A 23669-nucleotide genomic window follows, 5' to 3' on the forward strand; every position below is an offset into this window, starting at 1 on the left:
CAAAACTAAGGAGAAAGACCAGTTGCAGAATACTCTCACCACAATAACTCAGGAGAGAGACCAGCTACAGAATAGTCTAAATACCAAAACTAAGGAGAGAAACCAGCTACAGAATAGCCTAAATACCAGGACCACAGAGAGAGACCAGCTACAGAATAGTCTAAATACCAAAACTAAGGAGAGAAACCAGCTACAGAATAGCCTAAATACCAGGACCACAGAGAGAGACCAGCTACAGAATAGCCTAAATACCAGGACCAAAGAGAGAGACCAGCTACAGAATAGTCTAAATACCAAAACTAAGGAGAGAAACCAGCTACAGAATAGCCTAAATACCAGGACCACAGAGAGAGACCAGCTACAGAATAGCCTAAATACCAGGACCAAAGAGAGAGACCAGCTACAAAATAGTCTCACCACAAGGACCATAGACAGGGACAGGCAACAAAATAGTCTTAAAGTCATGACTGCTGAAAGGGATCAATTAAAAAATTATCTTAACTCACGGACCAAAGAGAGAGACCAGTTACAGAATAGTCTAAATACCAGGACCACTGAGAGAGACCAGCTACAGAATAGTCTCAATACCACAACCACTGAGAGAGACCAGTTCAAAACGAGGCTTAGGTTCTATGGTGAGTGGAGTCTTTCATTTTCTTATTTTAGAAGTATAATTTTATTTCATACTTTTAAATGCCTGCTGTTCTGTTGTGTTTATCTCAGAGAAACCCTGTCTGGATGGATGGTGGAAGTTTGGCACCAGCTGTTATTATGTCTCCTCCACGATGGACTCATCTGGGGCCGGTCAGAGGGAGTGCAGAACAATGGGAGGAGAGTTGGTTATTATAAACAGCAGAGAAGAACAGGTAATAGATAATACATTATTAATACTACAATACTACTGTTTCATTATTATTATTATCTCTCATTCGTTTTCAACATGTTTAATTCTGTGTGGTTACAGGTATAATTCTGTGTGGTTACAGGGTTAATTCTGTGTGGTTACAGGGTTAATTATGTGTGTTTACAGGGTTAATTCTGTGTGGTTACAGGGTTAATTCTGTGTGGTTACAGGGTTAATTCTGTGTGGTTACAGGGTTAATTCTGTGTGGTTACAGGGTTAATTCTGTGTGGTTACAGGGTTAATTCTGTGTGGTTACAGGGTTATTTCTGTGTGGTTACAGGGTTAATTCTGTGTGGTTACAGGGTTAATTCTGTGTAGTTACAGGGTTAATTGTGTGTGGTTACAGGGTTAATTGTGTGTGGTTACAGGGTTAATTCTGTGTGGTTACAGGGTTAATTCTGTGTGGTTACAGGGTTAATTCTGTGTGGTTACAGGGTTAATTCTGTGTGGTTACAGGGTTAATTCTGTGTGGTTACAGGGTTAATTCTGTGTGGTTACAGGGTTAATTCTGTGTGGTTACAGGGTTAATTCTGTGTGGTTACAGGGTTATTTCTGTGTGGTTACAGGGTTAATTCTGTGTGGTTACAGGGTTAATTCTGTGTAGTTACAGGGTTAATTGTGTGTGGTTACAGGGTTAATTGTGTGTGGTTACAGGGTTAATTCTGTGTGGTTACAGGGTTAATTCTGTGTGGTTACAGGGTTAATTCTGTGTGGTTACAGGGGTAAAACCGAAACATTTCAAAAATGGTTAGTGGCTATGGTTAGTGGTTAAGGTTAGAGCTATGGTTAGTAGTTAAGGTTAGAGCTATGGTTAGTAGTTAAGGTTAGTGTCTATGGTTAGGGGTTAAGGTTAGTGTCTATGGTTAGGGGTGAAGGTTAGTGTCTATGGTTAGGGGTGAAGGTTAGAGCTATGGTTAGTGGTTAAGGTTAGAGCTATGGTTAGTGGTTAAGGTTAGTATCTTTGGTTAGTGGTTAAGGTTAGAGCTATGGTTAGTGGTTAAGGTTAGAGCTATGGTTAGTGGTTAAGGTTAGTATCTATGGTTAGTGGTTAAGGTTAGAGCTATGGTTAGTGGTTAAGGTTAGTATCTATGGTTAGTGGTTAAGGTTAGTATCTATGGTTAGTGGTTAAGGTTAGAGCTATGGTTAGTGGTTAAGGTTAGAGCTATGGTTAGTGGTTAAGGTTAGTGTCTATGGTTAGGGGTGAAGGTTAGTGTCTATGGTTAGGGGTGAAGGTTAGAGCTATGGTTAGTGGTTAAGGTTAGAGCTATGGTTAGTGGTTAAGGTTAGTATCTATGGTTAGTGGTTAAGGTTAGAGCTATGGTTAGTGGTTAAGGTTAGAGCTATGGTTAGTGGTTAAGGTTAGTATCTATGGTTAGTGGTTAAGGTTAGAGCTATGGTTAGTGGTTAAGGTTAGTATCTATGGTTAGTGGTTAAGGTTAGTATCTATGGTTAGTGGTTAAGGTTAGAGCTATGGTTAGTGGTTAAGGTTAGAGCTATGGTTAGTGGTTAAGGTTAGTATCTATGGTTAGTGGTTAAGGTTAGTATCTATGGTTAGTGGTTAAGGTTAGTATCTATGGTTAGTGGTTAAGGTTAGTATCTATGGTTAGTGGTTAAGGTTAGAGCTATGGTTAGTGGTTAAGGTTAGTATCTATGGTTAGTGGTTAAGGTTAGTATCTATGGTTAGTGGTTAAGGTTAGTATCTATGGTTAGTGGTTAAGGTTAGTATCTATGGTTAGTGGTTAAGGTTAGAGCTATGGTTAGTGGTTAAGGTTAGTATCTATGGTTAGTGGTTAAGGTTAGTATCTATGGTTAGTGGTTAAGGTTAGTATCTATGGTTAGTGGTTAAGGTTAGTATCTATGGTTAGTGGTTAAGGTTAGAGCTATGGTTAGTGGTTAAGGTTAGTATCTATGGTTAGTGGTTAAGGTTAGTATCTATGGTTAGTGGTTAAGGTTAGTATCTATGGTTAGTGGTTAAGGTTAGTATCTATGGTTAGTGGTTAAGGTTAGTATCTATGGTTAGTGGTTAAGGTTAGAGCTATGGTTAGTGGTTAAGGTTAGTATCTATGGTTAGTGGTTAAGGTTAGTATCTATGGTTAGTGGTTAAGGTTAGTATCTATGGTTAGTGGTTAAGGTTAGGAGCTATGGTTAGTGGTTAAGGTTAGTATATATGGTTAGTGGTTAAGGTTAGTATCTATGGTTAGTGGTTAAGGTTAGTATCTATGGTTAGTGGTTAAGGTTAGTATCTATGGTTAGTGGTTAAGGTTAGAGCTATGGTTAGTGGTTAAGGTTAGTATCTATGGTTAGTGGTTAAGGTTAGAGCTATGGTTAGTGGTTAAGGTTAGTATCTATGGTTAGTGGTTAAGGTTAGTATCTATGGTTAGTGGTTAAGGTTAGTATCTATGGTTAGTGGTTAAGGTTAGAGCTATGGTTAGTGGTTAAGGTTAGTATCTATGGTTAGTGGTTAAGGTTAGTATCTATGGTTAGTGGTTAAGGTTAGTATCTATGGTTAGTGGTTAAGGTTAGAGCTATGGTTAGTGGTTAAGGTTAGAGCTATGGTTAGTGGTTAAGGTTAGAGCTATGGTTAGTGGTTAAGGTTAGTATCTATGGTTAGTGGTTAAGGTTAGAGCTATGGTTAGTGGTTAAGGTTAGTATCTATGGTTAGTGGTTAAGGTTAGTATCTATGGTTAGTGGTTAAGGTTAGTATCTATGGTTAGTGGTTAAGGTTAGAGCTATGGTTAGTGGTTAAGGTTAGAGCTATGGTTAGTGGTTAAGGTTAGTATCTATGGTTAGTGGTTAAGGTTAGTATCTATGGTTAGTAGTTAAGGTTAGTGTCTATGGTTAGTGGTTAAGGTTAGAGCTATGGTTAGTGGTTAAGGTTAGAGCTATGGTTAGTGGTTAAGGTTAGTATCTATGGTTAGTGGTTAAGGTTAGTATCTATGGTTAGTGGTTAAGGTTAGTATCTATGGTTAGTGGTTAAGGTTAGAGCTATGGTTAGTGGTTAAGGTTAGTATCTATGGTTAGTGGTTAAGGTTAGTATCTATGGTTAGTGGTTAAGGTTAGTATCTATGGTTAGTAGTTAAGGTTAGTGTCTATGGTTAGTGGTTAAGGTTAGAGCTATGGTTAGTGGTTAAGGTTAGAGCTATGGGTTGGGGAAAGATTAAAACTAAAATGATTAAACAAAACACTCTGTTTCCATCAAGTACTCTCCCAGCTTGCTAGATCATTGTGAACTGCCTTATTGCAGTCGTCAGAGCTTGGTCTGTGGTCTGAGCACGCTTCCCCTCGAGCATCATGAGTTTGCACCAGTGTTCTGCACCAGTTTTGTATTGTTTTTGTGAGTTCTGAGGAAGGAATATATGGAAGTACTCAGCACCTTTTCAAACACCCTAAATCCCCTTGTATGTCTAGTAACCAGGCTGACTACATTATATTACAACTACTATTAGACTACTACTACTACTACTAGACAACTACTACTACTACTACTACTAATATTATTTATAACATGTAAAAGTGTTTCTCTGCTGTGGAGATGAAATAATGGCCATTGTTTTTTATCCACAACTCTATTCTAGATATTTATCCACGGATTTAAGAAGAATGTCTGGATTGGTACATATAAAAAAGACAGAATCTGGCAGTGGGTTGGCAGCACACCATTTAAACCTACGTAAGGAACAGGTTCTGGAGGACTTTTACACTTTTCTGCTGTGACTTTTTACAGTCTGATAATCTCGTCCTCAGCCAGCTCTCTCTCTCCCTCTCTGTAGAATGGTAACAACTGAGCCTGGGGACTAGGTTAACTGTCTGATTATCTCTGTAGAATGGTAACATCTGAGCCTGGGGACTAGGTTAACTGTCTGATTCTCTCTGTAGAATGGTAACAACTGAGCCTGGGGACTAGGTTAACTGTCTGATTATCTCTGTAGAATGGTAACAATTGAGCCTGGGGACTAGGTTAACTGTCTGATTCTCTCTGTAGAATGGTAACAACTGAGCCTGGGGACTAGGTTAACTGTCTGATTCTCTATGTAGAATGGTAACAACTGAGCCTGGGGACTATGTTAACTGTCTGATTCTCTATGTAGAATGGTAACAACTGAGCCTGGGGACTAGGTTAACTGTCTGATTCTCTCTGTAAGAATGGTAACAACTGAGCCTGGGGACTAGGTTAACTGTCTGATTCTCTATGTAGAATGGTAACATCTGAGCCTGGGGACTAGGGTAACTGTCTGATTCTCTATGTAGAATGGTAACAACTGAGCCTGGGGACTAGGTTAACTGTCTGATTCTCTCTGTAAGAATGGTAACAACTGAGCCTGGGGACTAGGTTAACTGTCTGATTCTCTCTGTAAGAATGGTAACAACTGAGCCTGGGGACTAGGTTAACTGTCTTATTCTCTCTGTAGAATGGTAACAACTGAGCCTGGGGACTAGGTTAACTCTCTGATTCTCTATGTAGAATGGTAACAACTGAGCCTGGGGACTAGGTTAACTCTCTGATTCTCTATGTAGAATGGTAACAACTGAGCCTGGGGACTATGTTAACTGTCTGATTCTCTATGTAGAATGGTAACAACTGAGCCTGGGGACTAGGTTAACTCTCTGATTCTCTATGTAGAATGGTAACAACTGAGCCTGGGGACTAGTTTAACTGTCTGATTCTCTATGTAGAATGGTAACAACTGAGCCTGGGGACTTGTATTGGATGATTTTCAACTCTGATTCACTGTGTGGTTTATAGGTATTGGATGGAAGGGGAACCTAATAACTTGAATGACGAGGCGGCTTGTGTTGAGATCTCACAGACGGCATCAGACCCATTGAAGAGTTGGAAGGATGGACCGTGTATTCCAAAACACTGGGTGTGTGAAAAACCGTTCACACCGTAGTCTAATTATAGTAGCGAAGGTAACCCCATATCTTATGGAGTTGTTCTGGTTTTGCCTGTTAATCTTAACCTGTTTTTGTTTCTATGTGGAACTAACTACATTGAAAGATGTATTCCTGTCTTTAAAGAGACCAGTGCTATGTGGAGTCTACCGTTTATCAGGCCCAGGGGAGTGGAACTGTGGTCTCGTAGGCTCTAACTGTGGTTTACATTTTTACCTATATGGTGTACATATACCAATTTAACAAGATACTGTTTCATTGAAGTTTTTACAGTTATCAATCCATTTGAAATGCAGCAGTGTTCTATGTTTGCTTCCATTATGTTCCATGTGTTCCATGTGTTCATTCTACTGATTAAATACATCTATATACTGTGATCCAGGTATGTCATCTGCTTGTCAAGTATACTGTATTACTAAGTGTTATAATATACAAATAGTAACTCGTGTTTTCCTTCTAAATATAACTGACATAGCGCAGTAAAAATACTTTAGTTAATAGAAAATATTCCTTATCATAAAAGTTCTAGCAATACCAGAGTGGACACTAGATGGGTTGTGTCATCCATGGACATGTGACCAGAGCCTGTATTCACAGAGAGTCCCAGAGTAATAAGAGTGCTGATCTAGGATCAGTTTTGTCTTTGACTTCTCTCTGGTAATGTTCTTTTACTATTATTATTATTTTTACTTAGCTTACCCAGTACAATGGAACCAATGGGATTGTCCCAAAAGTGCAAACTCTGCCCAATTAGCGACACAACACTCCTGTTGGATCAAATATTCACATTTAGAACATCTGTGCAGTATTCTGGGACATGAACTTTCAGTTGACTGTGAACTTTAGTTACACATACTGCCTGATTCCAACCACCCACACATTTTCTGAATAAGCCCAAGTTAACCACATGATACCTTGTATCTGAACCTATCGTCCAGTGGTGTATTAGTTCATAATTGTTTGGCCAAATAAGGTAATATTACATCCTGCGTAGGCTACTGACCCACACGGACACTTTACTCCAATATTACACCCAGTGTAGGATACTGACCCACACGGACACTTCACTCCAATATTACACCCAGTGTAGTCTACTGACCCACACGGACACTTTACTCCAATATTACACCCAGTGTAGGATACTGACCCACAAGGACACTTTACTCCAATATTACACCCAGTGTAGGATACTGACCCACAAGGACACTTTACTCCAATATTACACCCAGTGTAGTCTACTGACCCACAAGGACACTTTACTCCAATATTACACCCAGTGTAGGATACTGACCCACACAGACACTTTACTCCAATATTACACCCAGTGTAGGCTACTGACCCACACGGACACTTTACTCCAATATTACACCCAGTGTAGTCTACTGACCCACAAGGACACTTCACTCCAATATTACACCCAGTGTAGGATACTGACCCACACAGACACTTTACTCCAATATTACACCCAGTGTAGGCTACTGACCCACACGGACACTTTACTCCAATATTACACCCAGTGTAGTCTACTGACCCACAAGGACACTTCACTCCAATATTACACCCAGTGTAGGCTACTGACCCACAAGGACACTTTACTCCAATATTACACCCAGTGTAGGCTACTGACCCACACGGACACTTTACTCCAATATTACATCCTGTGTAGTCTACTGACCCACACGGACACTTTACTCCAATATTACACCCAGTGTAGGATACTGACCCACAAGGACACTTTACTCCAATATTACACCCAGTGTAGGATACTGACCCACAAGGACACTTCACTCCAATATTACACCCAGTGTAGTCTACTGACCCACAAGGACACTTTACTCCAATATTACATCCTGCGTAGTCTACTGACCCACAAGGACACTTTACTCCAATATTACACCCAGTGTAGTCTACTGACCCACAAGGACACTTCACTCCAATATTACACCCAGTGTAGGATACTGACCCACAAGGACACTTTACTCCAATATTACACCCAGTGTAGGATACTGACCCACAAGGACACTTTACTCCAATATTACACCCAGTGTAGTCTACTGACCCACAAGGACACTTCACTCCAATATTACACCCAGTGTAGTCTACTGACCCACAAGGACACTTTACTCCAATATTACACCCAGTGTAGGATACTGACCCACAAGGACACTTCACTCCAATATTACACCCAGTGTAGTCTACTGACCCACAAGGACACTTTACTCCAATATTACACCCAGTGTAGTCTACTGACCCACAAGGACACTTTACTCCAATATTACAACCAGTGTAGGATACTGACCCACAAGGACACTTTACTCCAATATTACACCCAGTGTAGGCTACTGACCCACAAGGACACTTCACTCCAATATTACACCCAGTGTAGGATACTGACCCACAAGGACACTTTACTCCAATATTACACCCAGTGTAGGATACTGACCCACACAGACACTTTACTCCAATATTACACCCAGTGTAGGATACTGACCCACACAGACACTTTACTCCAATATTACACCCAGTGTAGTCTACTGACCCACAAGGACACTTTACTCCAATATTACACCCAGTGTAGGCTACTGACCCACAAGGACACTTTACTCCAATATTACACCCAGTGTAGGATACTGACCCACAAGGACACTTTACTCCAATATTACACCCAGTGTAGTCTACTGACCCACAAGGACACTTTACTCTAATATTACACCCAGTGTAGGATACTGACCCACAAGGACACTTTACTCTAATATTACACCCAGTGTAGGATACTGACCCACAAGGACACTTTACTCCAATATTACACCCAGTGTAGGATACTGACCCACAAGGACACTTTACTCCAATATTACACCCAGTGTAGGCTACTGACCCACAAGGACACTTTACTCCAATATTACACCCAGTGTAGTCTACTGACCCACAAGGACACTTTACTCCAATATTACACCCAGTGTAGGATACTGACCCACAAGGACACTTTACTCCAATATTACACCCAGTGTAGGCTACTGACCCACAAGGACACTTTACTACAATATTACACCCAGTGTAGTCTACTGACCCACAAGGACACTTTACTCCAATATTACACCCAGTGTAGGATACTGACCCACAAGGACACTTTACTCCAATATTACACCCAGTGTAGTCTACTGACCCACAAGGACACTTTACTCCAATATTACACCCAGTGTAGGATACTGACCCACAAGGACACTTTACTCCAATATTACACCCAGTGTAGGATACTGACCCACAAGGACACTTTACTCCAATATTACACCCAGTGTAGGATACTGACCCACAAGGACACTTTACTCCAATATTACACCCAGTGTAGTCTACTGACCCACAAGGACACTTCACTCCAATATGACATTTTGTTACGTTCCTTTTGACAGCACACCAATATAGAAATTTATGCTTTTTTTTCAACTCTAATAGACTGATAAGATGTATTTTCTCAAATTGACCAGATATGATAACTTTATGCATTGTTTGATTATGTTGTAATGTGTTAGTGGTTCTGGGGGACTGAGCAGGTGGAACCAGAACTGTCCCAAAGTTCAGTACATAGCTATGTCAAATACTGTGCTTTATTTGGGGGGGATACGTACAGGACAATCGGTTTTAGAGATATTTTAGTCAATAAGAGCAATGTGTTTCTAGTTGCGCAGAGTTTGCACTTTTGGGACTATCCCATTGGTTTCTTAGTACTGGTTAAGCTAAGTCAAAGGGGAAGGTTTAGCTAAAATGGTTACAGTTAGGGTTAGGGGAAGGGTTAGCTAAAATGGTTAAGGTTACAGTAGGGTCAGGGGAAGGGTTAGCTAAAATGGTTAAGGTTAGGGTTAGGTGAAGGGTTAGCTAAAATGGTTACAGTTAGGGTCAGGGGAAGGGTTAGCTAAAATGGTTAAGGTTAGGGTTAGGTGAAGGGTTAGCTAAAAATGGTTACAGTTAGGGTCAGGGGAAGGGTTAACTAAAATGGTTAAGGTTAGGGTTAGGTGAAGGGTTAGCTAACAGGGTTAAGGTTAGGGTCAGGGTTAGGGTTAGCTAAAATGTTTTGTGAAGGGTTAGCTAAAAGGGTTAAGGTTAGCGTCAGATGAAGGGTTAGCTAAAAGAGTTAGTTAAAAGGGTTAAGGTTAGGGTCAGATGAAGGGTTAGCTAACATAGTTAAGGTTAGGGGAAGGGTTAGCTAAAAAGGTTAAGGTTAGGGTTAGGTGAAGGATTAGCTAAAAATGTTAAGGTTAGGGTAAGGTGAAGTGTTAGCTAAAAGGATTAAGGTTGGGATCAGGGGAAGGGTTAGCTAAAAGAGTTAAGGTTAGGGTCAGGGGAAGGGTTAGCTAAAAGAGTTAAGGTTGGGATCAGGGGAAGGGTTAGCTAAAAGAGTTAAGGTTAGGGTCAGGGGAAGGGTTAGCTAACATGCTAAGTAGTTGCAAAGTAGATCAAATATAGTAAGTAGTTGAAAAGTTGCTAATTAGCAAAAATGCTAATGTTGTCCATGATGAAAATGCTAAAGTTGTCCAAATCCAAACCTTTGTGTTGCTAGATGTTTGCTTACCTTCCACACTGACCAACCACCCTATTTTAGTTTATGCCTTAAAAGTAACCATCTATATTACGTAACCATACCAAACATAACATATCCTACAAAATGGAGTGTCTCGGATTTACATACAGAATGATACAAAATGGTCTGAGACCAGGCTGCGGGGCAGAGACATTTCCATGGAAGTCCCGAGGTCACCGATGCTAGGAGAGGTGTAATGACTACTTGAATTGACAAAATTTATATTACTGTGTGAATTAAATTGTTGTGTTTGTTTTTTTCCAAGAGCTTTTAAAGAGCTGCACATTTGGATATTTATTGCATTGTATGTTTTCTGGTTGATGTATTTTTAAAGTGACTGGGTTGTATGTTGAGTTGACTGGTTATCAGGAACATCCCTGCTGTCTGGTCAGAACATTCAAATGTATTAGATTATAATCTGGGTGTGTGTTCATGTCTTTTATTTTTACTAGAAATGTGCTAAGAAATGTTCACTCAGGTTGGGGGTGCATTTTGTCTTGAATTTGGTTAAAAGGACAGTGAATTCACTCATACTTTGAGGACTAGCTACCAAGCTCCTGTGTGTCAGAAACTTCTGGGAAGACTTTCCACTAGATGTTGGAACATTGCAGCAGGGACTTGCTTCCATTCAGCCACAGGAGCATTTGTGAGGTCGGCACTGATGTTTGGCGATTAGGCCTGGCTCGCAGTTGGCATTCCAATTCATCCCTAAGGAGTTCGATGAGGTTGAAGTCAGGGTTCTGTGCAGGCCAGTAATTTCTTCCACACCAAATCTCGACAAAACATTTCTGAATGGGCCTCACTTTGTGCACGGGGGCATTGTCATGCTCAAACAGCAAAGAAAATTGTTCCTCCTCCACCAAACTTTACAGTTGGCACTATGCATTGAGGCAGGTAGCGTTCTCCTGGCATCCACCAAACCCAGATTTGTTTGTCAGACTGCTAGATGGTGAAGTGTGATTCATCACTATAGAGAACGCATTTCCACTGCTCCAGAGTCAAATGGCGACAAGCTTTACACCACTTCAGCCGATGCTTGGCATTGCGCATAATGATCTTATTCTTGTGTGCGGCGACTCTGCCATGGAAACCTATTTCATGAAGCTCCAAAGGAACAGTTATTGCACTGACACTGCTTCCAATTAAAGGTGACAGTCTGCACTTTAACCTTATAGTCATTGTTTGATTTCAAATACAATATTTTGGAGTATAGAGCCAAAATAATATAAAATGCTTCCCTGTCCCATTAATTACAGAGGACACTGTATCTCAAACCATTTTCAAACCCTTTGAGCTGACCTGGTTAGGCATTTACATAATTGCTGGAACCATGCTATAAAGGACTGTAATGTTCTGTACGCGTTCCTAAAGTGAGCATAGGACCACTCATGATATGCAGGAAGCATGAGCTGTAATTATTGCCTTAATTAAAAATGATTCTAATTTGACAATTCATGATGGTGACTTCACTAGTGAATATTAGAAGGACAGGTTGTACATAGTATGGTTGGAGTCTGAGTCATTCAGCATGAAAAGGGTGAAAAGGGTCAACTCTGTTTAATTTGGATAATGTCAACATTAATACATTGTCAAGATGTGTTTAAATGTCCTTTGGCGCCATTTCCCTTTGTTACAAAGAGTAGAAAGAAAATATGTTCCTGAATTCTCTCCTCTTTGGATACTCAAAAGCCTGCCTGGTCTTTTACCCAGTAACATTCTAGGGACGACGGCTAGTCTAGCGGTTAAGAGCATTGGGCCAGTAACACACTAGGGACGAAGTCTAGCGGTTAAGAGCATTGGGCCAGTAACACACTAGGGATGAAGGCTAGTCTAGCGGTTAAGAGCATTGGGCCAGTAACACACTAGGGATGAAGGCTAGTCTAGCGGTTAAGAGCATTGGGCCAGTAACACAATAGGTATGAAGGCTAGTCTAGCGGTTAAGAGCATTGGGCCAGTAACACACTAGGGATGAAGGCTAGTCTAGCGGTTAAGAGCATTGGGCCAGTAACACACTAGGGATGAAGGCTAGTCTAGCGGTTAAGAGCATTGGGCCAGTAACACACTAGGGATGAAGGCTAGTCTAGCGGTTAAGAGCATTGGGCCAGTAACACACTAGGGATGAAGGCTAGTCTAGCGGTTAAGAGCATTGGGCCAGTAACTGAAAGGCAGTTAACACCCCAACAACATCTGCTCCCCGGGTGCCGATGACATGGACGTTGAGTAAGGGAGCCCCCCGCACCTCTCTGATTCAGAGGGGTTGTGTTAAAAGCGGAAGAATGCATTCAGTTGTTTACCTTAGTAGCTATCCCCTTTCCCCACATGCAGATCAAAAGACGGTCTGCTGATGTTCTGTAGCGCCTAGAGGTCAGATTCCAAGCAGTTGCCATAACAAGCGGTGATGCAGCCAGTCAAGATGCCCTCAATGGTACATCTGCAGAAATTCTTGAGGATCTGAAGGCCCAGGCCAAAAATGTTCCTCCTCCTCAGCAGGAAGAGGCATTGTCGTGCCCACTTCACGACCTTTGGTGTGTGTGGACCACGACAATCCCTTAGTGATGTGGACACCGAGGAACTTGAAGCTCTCGACCTGTTCCCCTACAGCCCTGATGATGTTGATGGGGGCATGCTGGGCCCTCCGTTTCCTGTAGTCCAAGATCATGTCCCTTGTCTTGCTGACGTTGAGGGAGAAGTTGTTGAATATTCCTCAATTCCATTATTTTACTTTTAGATTGGTATGTATTGTGTGTATTGTTGTGAATTGTTAGATAGTACTGCACTGTTGGAGCCAGAAACAAGTATTTCGCTACACCCCAATAACATCTGCTAAAAATGTGTATGTGACCACTAAATTTGATTTGGATTTGATTTGTTGTCCACACAGCCAGGTCTCTGACCTCCTCCCTGTTTTATCGTAGTCTGTGATCAGGCCTACCACCATCATGTTGTCTGCAAACTTAATGATAGTGTTGGAGTTGTTCACGGCCACACAGTCGTGGGTGAACAGGGAGTTCAGGAGCGAAATAAGCACGCACCCCTGAGGGGCCCCCGTGTTGAGGGTCAGCATGACGGATGTGTAGTTGCCTACCCACACCACCTGGGGTGGCCCGCCAGGAAGGCCAGGATCCTGTTGCAGAGGGAGGTGTTTTATCCCAGGGTCCTTAGCTTAGTGATGAGCTTTGAGTGCACTATGGTGTTGAACACTGAGATGTAGTCAATGAATAGCATTCTCACGTTGCCTTGGTGTTCTTGGGCACAGGGAATAATGTGGTCTGTTTGAAACGTGGGTATTACAGACTGGGTCAGGGTCGAGGTTGAAAATGTCAGTGAAGACATTTGCCATGTGTTCAGTGCATGTCCTGGTAATCCGTCTGGCACTGCGGCCTTGTGAATCTTAGCCTGTTTAAAAGTCTTACTCACACTGTCTACAAAGACCTTGAACACAGTCTCCCGGAACAGCTAGTGCTCGCTTGCATGGATCAGTGTTACTAGACTTGATGCGAGCATAGACAGAATTTAGCTCGTCTGGTGGGCTCGCATCACTGGACAGCTCACGGCTGGGTTTCCCTTTGTAATCCGTGATAGTTTGCAAGCCCTGAAGTCGGAGATTTCCGAGTTCCCAGGTATTTTGAACGCGCCATTAGGGGATCTGTTCTCCAGCTCCAAAGGGAGCTGTTATTAGATTAGATACGGCAATTTTTGAGATCAGATATGATATGGCAATTTATGAGATCAGATATGGTACACAGCCGGCCCAGACGGCATCCCTAGCCGCGTCCTCAGAGCATTCGCAGACCAGCTGCCTGGTGTGTTTACGGACATATTCAATCAATCCTTATCCCAGTTTTCTGTTCCCACATGCTTCAAGAGTTTCCTGTTCCCAAGAAAGCTAAGGTAACTGAGCTAAACGACTACCGCCCCGTAGCACTCACTTCCGTCATCATGAAGTGCTTTGAAAGACTAGTCAAGGATCATATCACCTCCACCCTACCTGACACACTAGACCCACTCCAATTTGCTTACCGTCCCAATAGGTCCACAGACAATCGCAATCACACTGCCCTAACCCATATGGACAAGAGGAATACCTATGTAAGAATGCTGTTCATCGACTACAGCTCAGCATTTAACACCATAGTACCCTCCAAACTCGTCATTAAGCTCGAGACCCTGGGTCTCGACCCCGCCCTGTGCAACTGGGTCCTGGACTTCCTGTCGGGCCGCCCCATGTGGTGAGGGTAGGAAACAACATCTCCACCCCGCTGATCCTCAACACTGGGGACCCACAAAGGTGCATTCTCAGCCCTCTCCTGTACTCCCTGTTCACCCATGACTGCGTGGCCATGCACGCCTCCAACTCAATCATCAAGTTTGTAGACAACACTACAGTGGTAGGCTTGATTACCAACAACGACGAGACAGCCTACAGGGAGGAGGTGAGGGCCCTCGGAGTGTGGTGTCAGGAACATAACCTCACACTCAACGTCAACAAAACAAAGGAGATAATTGTAATTGTTTACCAAGACGACAATGAATGTTCCCGAATCGCCTAGTTACAGTTTTGATTTAAATGGGCTTGAAAATCTATGGCAAGACTTGAAAATTGCTCTCCAGCAATGGTCAACAATTGTTAAAAGAATAATGTGCAAATATTGTACAATGCAGGTGTGCAAAGCTCTTGGCAGTTTACCCAGAAATGCTCACAGCTGTAATCCCTGCCAAAGGTGATTCTAACATCTATTGAGTCAGGGGTGTGAATACGTATGTCAATTTGATAGTTCTGTATGTTCAATACATTTGCAAACATTTCTAAAAACATATTTTCACTTTGTCATTATGGTGTATTGTGTGTAGTTTAGTGAGATTATTTTTTTAATTCATTTTGAATTCAGGCTGTAATTCAACACAATGTGGAATAAGGGCTATGAATCCTATCTGAAGGCACTGTACATTCAACTGTGTTTGGTATTATAGCACTGCGATCACTGAGTTGTTTGAATATACAGATTATTGCTGCAAGAACTGATTCATATAAGCATAATGACACAACTATACAGCATGGGAGAGAAAAGTGGATTGATTCTTTGTTCAAAATCTCAGCATTCTTTTATCGTAGAAAAGTGCATGCAACCTATTTCAATTAATCTGTTAAACATTAAACAAACAAAGATGTACACAATTTATAATTGAATACTTTTTAAAATAACAATTGTTTAAAGGACTATAAATGAAAAACATAAAAAATAAATACAACTCTGTAACATTATTTCTAATTGTGGTGAATGATCCCAAATAAACTACAATAAGTCTGTATAAATAGAGAGGAAATGGAAAGAAAAGGATGGAGGAAGAAAGAGAGATGGAAGAGAGAGATGAGGAGAAAGGTGTAAAGAGAGATGAAAGAGAGAGAGGGGGAGAAAGGTGTAAGGGTGAGAAGGGTGCGGCTCGGGTCGGATCGAAGTTCTTTCCGGTAAGAAACTGAAAGTAAATTCGTAAACTCTTTTATGTGGCTTCAAGTGAGTCTGCTCGACAGGAAGAGAAATGGTAGGTTCTTATTTTAATTATTTAAGTCAGGTGTAAGATCATTTAGGAGTCAATTCTTATTTATCCCAACGAAACGTGAAGATAATAAGCCCGATTTTCAATTTATTTCTAATAGACGGCAGGTAAATACCCAACTAGGCCCAGTATGGCGGGGAGCGCACAAAAGTCTACGGAAGGTGTTCTCTTTTACACAGCGATCTGAAGCTGAGATGTATTCGATTAAGCCGATATATTTATCCTAAATATATTTAGCCTAAATAATACATTATGTAGAAAGTAACAATAGGTACTCGTGTGTATACAGTTTATTTCTTCCAAACTTTGATAGTCGGTAATGTCATTGAGTGCGCTTATAGGCCTATTTGAGTTCCATGACATTTTTACAGTGCTGTCCGTATACCCATACTTACCTAATATGCCTGCTAATTAAACGCATGTGAAAATAGAGAGTTTGGTGAAATTTGGAAAATAATGTAACATTTCAGAAGTCGAGTGCTTAAAATGCCATGATTTTATACTAATTTAGGCTTTGGTAGATTAAGCTCCACATTCGAGGAAGTGTACCCAAATGAACGGTGAGGCTAGTATGAATAATGTTACTTACTGCATTCATTTTTACTAAACAGTACGTTCTAAATGGTATGTAGTACGGATTAGTACACTGCGTAATTTTAGTGATTAGTTGACAATAGATTTCAGACATGGTATATGACTTCCTGTAGCAGGTGCTCCCAGTCAACCCGGACAAAATGGATGTAAAAAAAAAAAAAATGGCAAACACTGCCATCTATATTTAAGTTGGGACCATGGAGTTAGAGGACTCCTCTTCGTATCTATGCCATTTATCATCTCTGATATCATGGGCAGCACCGATAAGGCCATCTCCATTTTAAAGTAGTACATTTTCTTCTTCAGCCAGTGAATTTGGAAGTCCCACCCAGTTGACTACATTAATATGATGGCATCCCTCAATGTGATGGCAGGTAGCCTTGTGGTGGGAGTGTTGGGCCAGTAACTGAGAGGTTGATGGATCAAGCTGACAAGGTAAACATCTGTCGTTCTGCCCCTGAACAAGGCAGTTAACCAACTATTCCTAGGCTGTCATTGTAAATAAGTTGTTCTTAACTGACTTTCCTAGCTAAATAAAGGTTTAAAAACATGACAGTTTTTTGGCCACTGGAGGCCTCTATCATAATCTATGGTTTGGGCAGGTTGGGAAGATTGGGCTAGAAGGGATACATCTTTGATGTCAATTGTACATAAACTGACCCCCATCTAGCCATGACTGGCGGATAGGTGTCTAGTCTTGGCCTGGGTCATTTCTACAATGCTTTGCGTTTTCTGTCTCCAGGAAATATCACTTATTTTAGTTTAAAATGTGGATTCCAAAAGGCTTTAAATATATGGCCCGGTGTTCTTAAAAACACAAAAATATGGATCTTGAAAGGAAATCGTATGTATTATGAACACTTCTTCAGAATATGTAGTTGTTTTTGCCATATCCTGGGGTGATAGTTATCAACTTCCACAAGAAGTTACTTCATTATTGTATAGTCCTAGTTAATGTATTTGTATTATTGCATTATTATTATTGTGTTTAAGATGTTCTGTGTGTCCCTGATATCACTTTCCACCCTGTTAGTTTGTTGTAAATCTCCATTTAAGAAAACAACCATTTCCTAAAGTGACACCACATTCAGAAAGTGTCATCACTTCTTTGGTGGGAAAACAATGGTCTAAATCTACATAAATATAAAGACTCAGTTGTATCTATTTTTCATGTTTCATGATGTTAGTCTGTACACTGTATGTCCCACTGTATGTCCCACTGTATGTCCCACTGTATGTCCCACTCATCTGTATGTCCCACTCATCTGTATGTCCCACTCATATCTGTATGTCCCACTGTATGTCCCACTGTATGTCCCACTGTATGTCCCACTGTATGTCCCACTCGTATATGTATGTCCCACTCATCTGTATGTCCCACTCATCTGTATGTCCCACTGTATGTCCCACTAATATCTCTATGTACCAATCATATCTGCATGTCCCACTCTATGTCCCACTCATCTGTATGCTCATATCTGTATGTCCCACTCACATATGTATGTCCCACTCACATATGTGTGTCCCACTCACATCTGTATGTCCCACTCATATCTGTATGTCCCACTCACATCTGTATGTCCCACTCATATCTGTATGTCCCACTCATATCTGTATGTCCCACTCATATCTGTATGTCCCACTCATATCTGTATGTCCCACTGTATGTCCCACTCACATCTGCATGTCCCACTGTATGTCCCACTCATATATGTATGTCCCACTGTATGTCCCACTCATATCTGTATGTCCCACTCATATCTATATGTCCCACTGTATGTCCCACTCATATCTGTATGTCCCACTCATATCTGTATGTCCCACTGTATGTCCCACTCATATCGGTATGTCCCACTGTATGACCCACTCATATCTGTATGTCCCACTCATATCTGTATGTCCCACTGTATGTCCCACTCATATCTGTATGTCCCACTGTATGACCCACTCATATCTGTATGTCCCACTCATATCTGTATGTCCCACTCAAATATATATGTCCAACTGTATGTCCCACTCATATCTGTATGTCCCACTCATATCTGTATGTCCCACTCAAATCTATATGTCCCACTGTATGTCCCACTCATATCTGTAAGTCCCACTCATATATGTATGTCCCACTGTATGTCCCACTCATATCAAATCAATCAATCAAATTTATTTTATATAGCCCTTCGTACATCAGCTGATATCTCAAAGTGCTGTACAGAAACCCAGCCTAAAACCCCAAACAGCAAGCAATGCAGGTGAAGAAGCACGGTGGCTAGGAAAAACTCCCTAGAAAGGCCAAAACCTAGGAAGAAACCTAGAGAGGAACCAGGCTATGTGGGGTGGCCAGTCCTCTTCTGGCTGTGCCGGGTGGAGATTATAACAAAACATGGTCAAGATGTTCAAATGTTCATAAATGACCAGCATGGTCGAATAATAATAAGGCAGAATAGTTTAAACTGGAGCAGCAGCACAGTCAGGTGGACTGGGGACAGCAAGGAGTCATCATGTCAGGTATTCCTGGGGCATGGTCCTAGGGCTCAGGTCCTCCGAGAGAGAGAAAGAAAGAGAGAATTAGAGAGAGCATATGTGGGATGGCCAGTCCTCTTCTGGCTGTGCCGGGTGGAGATTATAACAGAACATGGCCAAGATGTTCAAATGTTCATAAATGATCAGCATGGTTGAATAATAATAAGGCAGAACAGTTGAAACTGGAGCAGCAGCACAGCCAGGTGGACTGGGGACAGCAAGGAGTCATCATGTCAGGTAGTCCTGGGGCATGGTCCTAGGGCTCAGGTCCTCCGAGAGAGAGAAAGAGAGAAGGAGAGAATTAGAGAACGCACACTTAGATTCACACAGGACACCGAATAGGACAGGAGAAGTACTCCAGATATAACAAACTGACCCTAGCCCCCCGACACATAAACTACTGCAGCATAAATACTGGAGGCTGAGACAGGAGGGGTCAGGAGACACTGTGGCCCACTCCGAGGACACCCCCGGACAGGGCCAAACAGGAAGGATATAACCCCACCCACTTTGCCAAAGCACAGCCCCCACACCACTAGAGGGATATCTTCAACCACCAACATACCATCCTGAGACAAGGCTGAGTATAGCCCACAAAGACCTCCGCCACGGCACAACTTAAGGGGGGGGGGGGGGCGCCAACCCAGACAGGATGACCACATCAGTGACTCAACCCACTCAGGTGACGCACCCCCTCCAGGGACGGCATGAGAGAGCCCCAGTAAAGCCAGTGACTCAGCCCCTGTAATAGGGTTAGAGGCAGAGAATCCCAGTGGAAAGAGGGGAACCGGCCAGGCAGAGACAGCAAGGGTGGTTCGTTGCTCCAGAGCCTTTCCGTTCACCCTCCCACTCCTGGGCCAGACTACACTCAATCATATGACCCACTGAAGAGATGAGTCTTCAGTAGAGACTTAAAGGTTGAGACCGAGTTTGCGTCTCTGACATGGGTAGGCAGACCGTTCCATAAAAATGGAGCTCTATAGGAGAAAGCCCTGCCTCCAGCTGTTTGCTTAAAAATTCTAGGGACAATTAGGAGGCCTGCGTCTTGTGACCGTAGCGTACGTGTAGGTATGTACGGCAGGACCAAATCACAGAGATAGATAGGAGCAAGCCCATGTAATGCTTTGTAGGTTAGCAGTAAAACCTTGAAATCAGCCCTTGCTTTGACAGGAAGCCAGTGTAGAGAGGCTAGCACTGGAGTAATATGATCAAATTTTTTGGTTCTAGTCAGGATTCTAGCAGCCGTATTTAGCACTAACTGAAGTTTATTTAGTGCTTTATCCGGGTAGCCGGAGAGTAGAGCATTGCAGTAGTCTAACCTGGAAGTGACAAAAGCATGGATTAATTTTTCTGCATCATTTTTGGACAGAAAGTTCCTGATTTTTGCAATGTTACGTAGATGGAAAAAAGCTGTCCTTGAAATGGTCTTGATATGTTCTTCAAAAGAGAGATCAGGGTCCAGAGTAACGCCGAGGTCCTTCACAGTTTTATTTGAGACGACTGTACAACCATTAAGATTAATTGTCAGATTCAACAGAAGATCTCTTTGTTTCTTGGGACCTAGAACAAGCATCTCTGTTTTGTCCGAGTTTAAAAGTAGAAAGTTTGCAGCCATCCACTTCCTTATGTCTGAAACACATTCTTCTAGCAAGGGCAATTTTGGGGCTTCACCATGTTTAATTGAAATGTACAGCTGTGTGTCATCCGCATAGCAGTGAAAGTTAACATTATGTTTTCGAATAACATCCCCAAGAGGTAAAATATATAGTGAAAACAATAGTGGTCCTAAAACGGAACCTTGTGGAACACCGAAATTTACAGTTGATTTGTCAGAGGACAGACCATTCACAGAGACAAACTGATATCTTTCCGACAGATAAGATCTAAACCAGGCCAGAACTTCTCCGTGTAGACCAATTTGGGTTTCCAATCTCTCCAAAAGTATGTGGTGATCGATGGTATCAAAAGCAGCACTAAGGTCTAGGAGCACGAGGACAGATGCAGAGCCTCGGTCCGATGCCATTAAAATGTCATTTACCACCTTCACAAGTGCCGTCTCAGTGCTATGATGGGGTCTAAAACCAGACTGAAGCATTTCGTATACATTGTTTGTCTTCAGGAAGGCAGTGAGTTGTTGCGCAACAGCCTTTTCTAAAATTTTTGAGAGGAATGGAAGATTCGATATAGGCCGATAGTTTTTTATATTTTCTGGGTCAAGGTTTGGCTTTTTCAAGAGAGGCTTTATTACTGCCACTTTTAGTGAGTTTGGTACACATCCGGTGGATAGAGAGCTGTTTATTATGTTCAACATAGGAGGGCCAAGCACAGGAAGCAGCTCTTTCAGTAGTTTAGTTGGAATAGGGTCCAGTATGCAGCTTGAAGGTTTAGAAGCCATGATTATTTTCATCATTGTGTCAAGAGATATAGTACTAAAACACTTGAGTGTCTCTCTTGATCCTAGGTCCTGGCAGAGTTGTGCAGACTCAGGACAACTGAGCTTTGAAGGAATACGCAGATTTAAGGAAGAGTCCGTAATTTGCTTTCTAATAATCATAATCTTTTCCTCAAAGAAGTTCATGAATTTATCACTGCTAAAGTGAAAGTCATCCTCTCTTGGGGAATGCTGCTTTTTAGTTAGCTTTGCGACAGTATCAAAAAGGAATTTCGGATTGTTCTTATTTTCCTCAATTAAGTTAGAAAAATAGGATGATCGAGCAGCAGTAAGGGCTCTTCGGTACTGCACAGTACTGTCTTTCCAAGCTAGTCGGAAGACTTCCAGTTTGGTGTGTCGCCATTTCCGTTCCAATTTTCTGGAAGCTTGCTTCAGAGCTCGGGTATTTTCTGTGTACCAGGGAGCTAGTTTCTTATGAGAAATGTTTTTAGTTTTTAGGGGTGCAACTGCATCTAGGGTATTGCGCAAGGTTAAAAACTGTGATATGTGTATGTCCCACTCATATGTGTATGTCCCACTCAAAACTATGTCCCACTGTATGTCCCACTCATATCTGTATGTCCCACTGTATATCCCACTCATATCTGCATGTCCCACTGTATGTCCCACTCATCTGTATGGCCCACTCATATCTGTATGTCCCACTGTATGTACCACTCATATCTGCATGTCCCACTGTATGTCCCACTCACATCTGTATGTCCCACTCACATCTGTATGTCCCACTCACATCTGTATGTTCCACTCACATCTGTGTCCCACTCACATCTGTGTCCCACTCATATCTGCATGTCCCACTGTATGTCCCACTCATATCTGCATGTCCCAATGTATGTCCCACTCATATCTGTATGTCCCACTGTGTGTCCAATACTCACAGGTGAGGCCAAAGTTACATGGAGGTACTCAAACAAAAGATAGCTCAATACAAAACAGACATAGTAGGAGAGCGTGAACCATAGAGACCTACAGACATATGGCATTTACAGAGAGATTGAGCTCCAGAGCAAACAACTGACAGGGTTTTAAACCAAGGGAAATTAACTGTGATTGGGTAGGAAACAGTAGGAGGTGTGTCTTCTGATTAATGATTGATTGGTGACTGATTGGGGAGTGATGATTTTCACCTGTGAGGGGAGAAGGAGAGAAAAGAACACAGGACACAGACACACACAGGATACCTGTATCCGTAACACCATGCACGCCTCCAACTCAATCATCAAGTTTGCAGACGACACTACAGTGGTAGGCTTGATTACCAACAACGACAAGACGGCCTACAGGGTGAGGGCACTCGGAGTGTGGTGTCAGGAAAATAACCTCACACTCAATGTCAACAATACAAAGGAGATGATTGTGGACTTCAGGAAACAGCAGAGGGAAGACAGTTTTAAGTTCCTCGGCGTACACATCACGGACAAACTGAAATGGTTCACCCACACAGACAGCATGGTGAAGAAGGTGCAGCAGCGTCTCTTCAACCTCAGGAGGCTGAAGAAATTCGGCTTGTCACCAAAAACCCTCACAAACTTTTACAGGTGCACAATCGAGAGCATCCTGTCGGGCTGTATCACCGCCTGGTACGACAACTGCTCTGCCCATAACCGTAAGGCTCTCCAGAGGGTAGTGAGGTCTGCACAACGTATCACTGGGGGCAAACTACCTGCCCTCCAGGACACGTACACCACCTGATGTCACAAGATGGCCAAAAAGATCATCAAGGACAACAACCACCCGACCCACTGCCTGTTCACCCCGCTATCATCCAGAAGGCGAGGTCAGTACAGGTGCATCAAAGCTGGGACCGAGAGACTGAAAAACAGCTTCTATCTCCAGGCCATCAGACTGTTAAACAGCCACCACTAACATTGAGTGGCTGCTGCCAACATACTGACCCAAATCTAGCCACTTTAAACAATGCCACTTTATATAATGTTTACAAACCCTACATTACTCATCTCATATGTATATACTGTACTCTATACCATCTACTGCATCTTAACTATGCCGTTCGGCCACTCATTCATATATTTTTATGTATATATTCTTATTCATTCCTTTACACTTGTGTGTATAAGGTAGTTGTTGTGAAATTGTTCGGTTAGATTACTTGTTAGATATTTCTGCATGGTCGGAACTAGAAGCACAAGCATTTCGCTACCCTCGCATTAACATCT

At 42.1% G+C, this 23669-nt stretch overlaps 1 protein-coding gene and 1 non-coding gene across 12 annotated transcripts in view; both read left to right on the forward strand.

Moving 5' to 3' along the window:
* The first annotated feature begins 477 nt into the window (after nucleotides 1–477).
* Nucleotides 478–6174, forward strand: LOC110519101. Its single transcript, XR_005034362.1, has 4 exons — nucleotides 478–635; nucleotides 724–866; nucleotides 4480–4574; nucleotides 5649–6174. It is a non-coding gene; the product is annotated as an uncharacterized LOC110519101 (transcript).
* Nucleotides 6175–15845: 9671 nt separating this feature from the next.
* LOC110534594 (fibronectin) overlaps nucleotides 15846–23669 on the forward strand; it is a 272449-nt gene continuing 264625 nt past the window's right edge. For all 11 annotated transcript variants that reach the window (XM_036934025.1, XM_036934023.1, XM_036934032.1 and 8 more), the window contains exon 1: nucleotides 15846–15911. In XM_036934025.1, the coding sequence (XP_036789920.1) occupies nucleotides 15909–15911 (3 nt within the window). In that variant the 5' untranslated portion in view covers nucleotides 15846–15908. The remainder of the gene's footprint in view (nucleotides 15912–23669) is intronic.

This window comes from Oncorhynchus mykiss, chromosome 10 (genome assembly GCF_013265735.2).
Source record: "Oncorhynchus mykiss isolate Arlee chromosome 10, USDA_OmykA_1.1, whole genome shotgun sequence".
In the NCBI taxonomy this organism is placed as follows: Eukaryota; Metazoa; Chordata; class Actinopteri; order Salmoniformes; family Salmonidae; genus Oncorhynchus; species Oncorhynchus mykiss.